Source organism: Etheostoma spectabile, chromosome 15 (genome assembly GCF_008692095.1).
Source record: "Etheostoma spectabile isolate EspeVRDwgs_2016 chromosome 15, UIUC_Espe_1.0, whole genome shotgun sequence".
In the NCBI taxonomy this organism is placed as follows: domain Eukaryota; kingdom Metazoa; phylum Chordata; class Actinopteri; order Perciformes; family Percidae; genus Etheostoma; species Etheostoma spectabile.
The window spans coordinates 6965497-6968714 of record NC_045747.1 but is presented as its reverse complement, the minus strand read 5'-3'; the positions used below and the strand labels follow the sequence as shown (position 1 = coordinate 6968714).

The following is a 3218-nucleotide window of genomic DNA, read 5'->3' as shown; positions in this document are numbered from 1 at the left end:
CACACACACACACGTTTAATAATAATTATAAAATGTATTCAAAGATACAAAAGAGAGATTATCTATAAGCACAAAGTCAAACCCTAACCAGGAGCAGCATCGATGAACAGCACTTCACACAGATTCCAGATCAGTTCTATGGCCAACAGAATGGACACCTGTAATACCAAAACAGAGGCCAAGGTTGGGACTATGTCAAGTGACACGTGTCAATTATTGCATAGCTCTAGGCAATAATTCAGTTCAGGAAATAATACACAGATACACTTTTCATATATGGCTATGCATGTTGTGGCACTGATAGACATACAGTGGAAGTGCATACCTGATTTCCATATTGCGTGGCCACTTCTGCAACTTTTGTAGAAACTGCAAAAAAAGAGAAATGCAAACTTTATTATCTATAAGTAATCACATTGAAACTAAAATATAAAAATTTCAAAAATTCTGACCTGCTACTTGCTGAAGCTCCTCCATACAGGCTCTTATCACAGATCTATAGTTTTTACTAATGCTGACAAATCTAAGGAGCAAGAAAAAGACAAATCATGATATGCAATCATTTCTGAATTGGTCTTTTGTCACTGAAAAAGGAATACAGTAACACAAGCACAGGAAGAGAGCCATCAGATGGACTTACTGGGTTTTTTTGTTCTTGCTGGGGAGGTCCTCTCTAATTGTCTGCAGGCCAACAAAGATGTGATGTGACTCATTGAAGAGTTTGCGTAAAATGGGGGAATATATGTCTTCATCTTTTCGGACCTCATGGATGAAGGAGCAGCCTGATCCTTTAGCACCTTAAGATACAGGACAGGAGGTGAAAACAGAGTGACATTAGGTAAAAGAGAGATGGCAGGAGTGTGAAAACATAGAGACGGGCTTGTGTCGATATGTACACATACTTGATGGCATGTAAAGGGTCTCATACGCAAGGATATCACCTGGACCCCATGCAAATCCCAAATGCTTCCCATCACTGGCTGCAGGAATGTTCTGCATTTAGAGAAGAAAGAAAGGGTCATTAAACTGAAATCATCCGCTAAAAAATGTGATTGGAAAGATCGAAATTAAATAGAGACTCAAACTGTCGTTTGGCTTTTTGAACATGAACATTTTCCCAATGAGTCATTGCAACTTCATTGAGAATTTAATAAAGACTTATTTATCACTTTCGAGATTTTTTTGGCATTCAAGCCAAATTATCTAAATTGTACTTAAACTCTGGCAATAACCAAAATATTACTGACCTTAATTTAATTAGCCAGCGATGTAGTTAATACTTTAAAAAACAGTAAAGAATACTTTCTTGCGAACAGTATTTGTTTATCAATGTAACGTTATCTATTAAGTTCTTGCTACATTGTCACTTTTAAAATGTTTCAAGACGTATGTATTTTTATTATTAAACTTGTATATGTGTGTCTAACAATCGTTATGAGACTTTCTGTGTTCACATCATGATTCAACATAGCTCCGTTACATTAGACTAGTTAGCTTGTTAGCAATGCTATTCCGAGGGAGTAAAGAGAGAAAACTAAACTACAGCGGTTACTTACGGTGATTGCCGGCTCAACATCTAACTCCTCCATCGGGGAACAATATTTTCAATGCAATAACGTATAAATGACTAACTATTCAGTAATAAACACTCCACGCCATTAACTACAGGTGCAGTGCTGCTGCTTACGCGCCTCACTCGTTTCGAAAGCCCTGGCGCAGGTGTGATGACGTCACGGAAGGGCAGGCCTTCCTCCTGCCTGTACGTCTAGCTTTTGTTTGGCTCATGGTGTGTTTTTTTTATTTATTTATAGATAACAAAAAATTACACAATTAATATATGTATTATTAACACATAATCAATACCTCTTCAGCTCTGAGGAACTGGGTTCACTTACAATAAGGAAAAAAAAATTCTCAAAATGTTCTTTTTATGATCCACACACAAACACACAGATTTTCACTAGATTATGTAAAGAATCAGTGTTTTTGATTTGATGTATGCAAATACACAGTTCATTTATATGTAAATATGTAATAATATACTGTTAGTGCATCTTCATCATCAGACAGAAAAACAAGATGGCCGCAGAGATTCATGTGGATTCACAGGGTTACAAAAAAAGCAGGAGAAAAAAAATGGGGGGGAAGTGCAAACACAACATTCCCAGTTAGTATGATGATGATGACGACTGAACCATGCAACACTGATGAGAGGTCTGCAGGGCGATGGGGTGAGTTTTGTGGGATAACTGATCCTACAAACCTTAAAACAAAAGGAAAAACACCAATGTGCGCGTGCATGTGACGCTGAGTGCCCCCCTTTAGCCTGTGACGCGCAATGAGACTCTCCCACCCATGACCAGACTCATCCTCGTGATTGCCTTTAGCCATTCACAGTACGGTGCTGTGGACGCGCAATGTCGCGTGGCCGCGCACGTTCTGTTCGAATCGTGTGAATGGGCACGAGCACGTGCGCGCACCCGTAGTCTTTGTGTGGCAACATAGAGAAGCGCCAAAAGAGTGACCATGGCTGATGAAAAACCAAAGGTGAGTGTCTCCGCATTGTATCAAAATACCAGTTTATTTCACTGGATCTGTGGCAAAATGGCTGTTAGAAAAACCTTGATAAAGTTGGGAGCTAAAATTCAACTACTAGCGTTGTAAAGCCTACTTTGAAAAGACCGGAAGGTTTGTGAACGCGCATCCACAGGCGCGCAGATTGCTTTCTGTTTGATTACAAAGCCAAGCAGCTGGTGTCAGTGCATGCCTCAATTCAAGAGAGCGAGAGAGACAGATAGAGCGACCTAGAGAGAGAGCGACCTAGAGAGAGAGAGATGGTAGCTTTTGTGAGTGTAGGAAAAGTTTGTACACAGTGGTTTACCACTAGGAAGTGGGATGGCACTAATATTGCAGTGGGCAACTTCTTATCTTGATATATCGGGATGTCAACATAGATAGACAGAAAGATGTCAGTGGTAAAATGGCCCACTTAACTTAAGCTGACTTCCATTTTATGCAAATTTCTAATTCACTACATTTTTTTGATAACACTAACTACTTTGCAGATTTAGAGCTTTAATTCAAAATATAAATGAATAGCCTACATGTGCTGTATTTATATATGGCGTTTCTAGTCTTAAAGACTACTCAAATCTCTTTTACATAGTACAGGAACCATTAATTTATCACACACATTCATACACTGTGGCCGAGGCTGC

At 39.2% G+C, this 3218-nt stretch overlaps 2 protein-coding genes across 2 annotated transcripts in view; one reads left to right on the top strand and one right to left on the bottom strand.

Annotated features, from left to right (window-relative positions):
• nup85 (nucleoporin 85) overlaps window positions 1-1762 on the bottom strand; it is a 9157-nt gene extending 7395 nt beyond the window's left edge. The window contains exons 1-6 of the mRNA XM_032538423.1: window positions 1557-1762; window positions 903-993; window positions 641-797; window positions 453-523; window positions 326-369; window positions 89-158 (exon numbers count right to left, since the gene is read on the bottom strand). Coding sequence (XP_032394314.1) covers window positions 89-158; window positions 326-369; window positions 453-523; window positions 641-797; window positions 903-993; window positions 1557-1589 — 466 coding nt within the window. The 5' untranslated portion in view covers window positions 1590-1762. The remainder of the gene's footprint in view (window positions 1-88; window positions 159-325; window positions 370-452; window positions 524-640; window positions 798-902; window positions 994-1556) is intronic.
• Window positions 1763-2346: 584 nt separating this feature from the next.
• The window catches only part of LOC116703631 (small ubiquitin-related modifier 2), a 7239-nt gene continuing 6367 nt past the window's right edge, over window positions 2347-3218 (top strand). Inside the window, exon 1 of the mRNA XM_032538489.1 lies at window positions 2347-2547. Coding sequence (XP_032394380.1) covers window positions 2527-2547 — 21 coding nt within the window. The 5' untranslated portion in view covers window positions 2347-2526. The remainder of the gene's footprint in view (window positions 2548-3218) is intronic.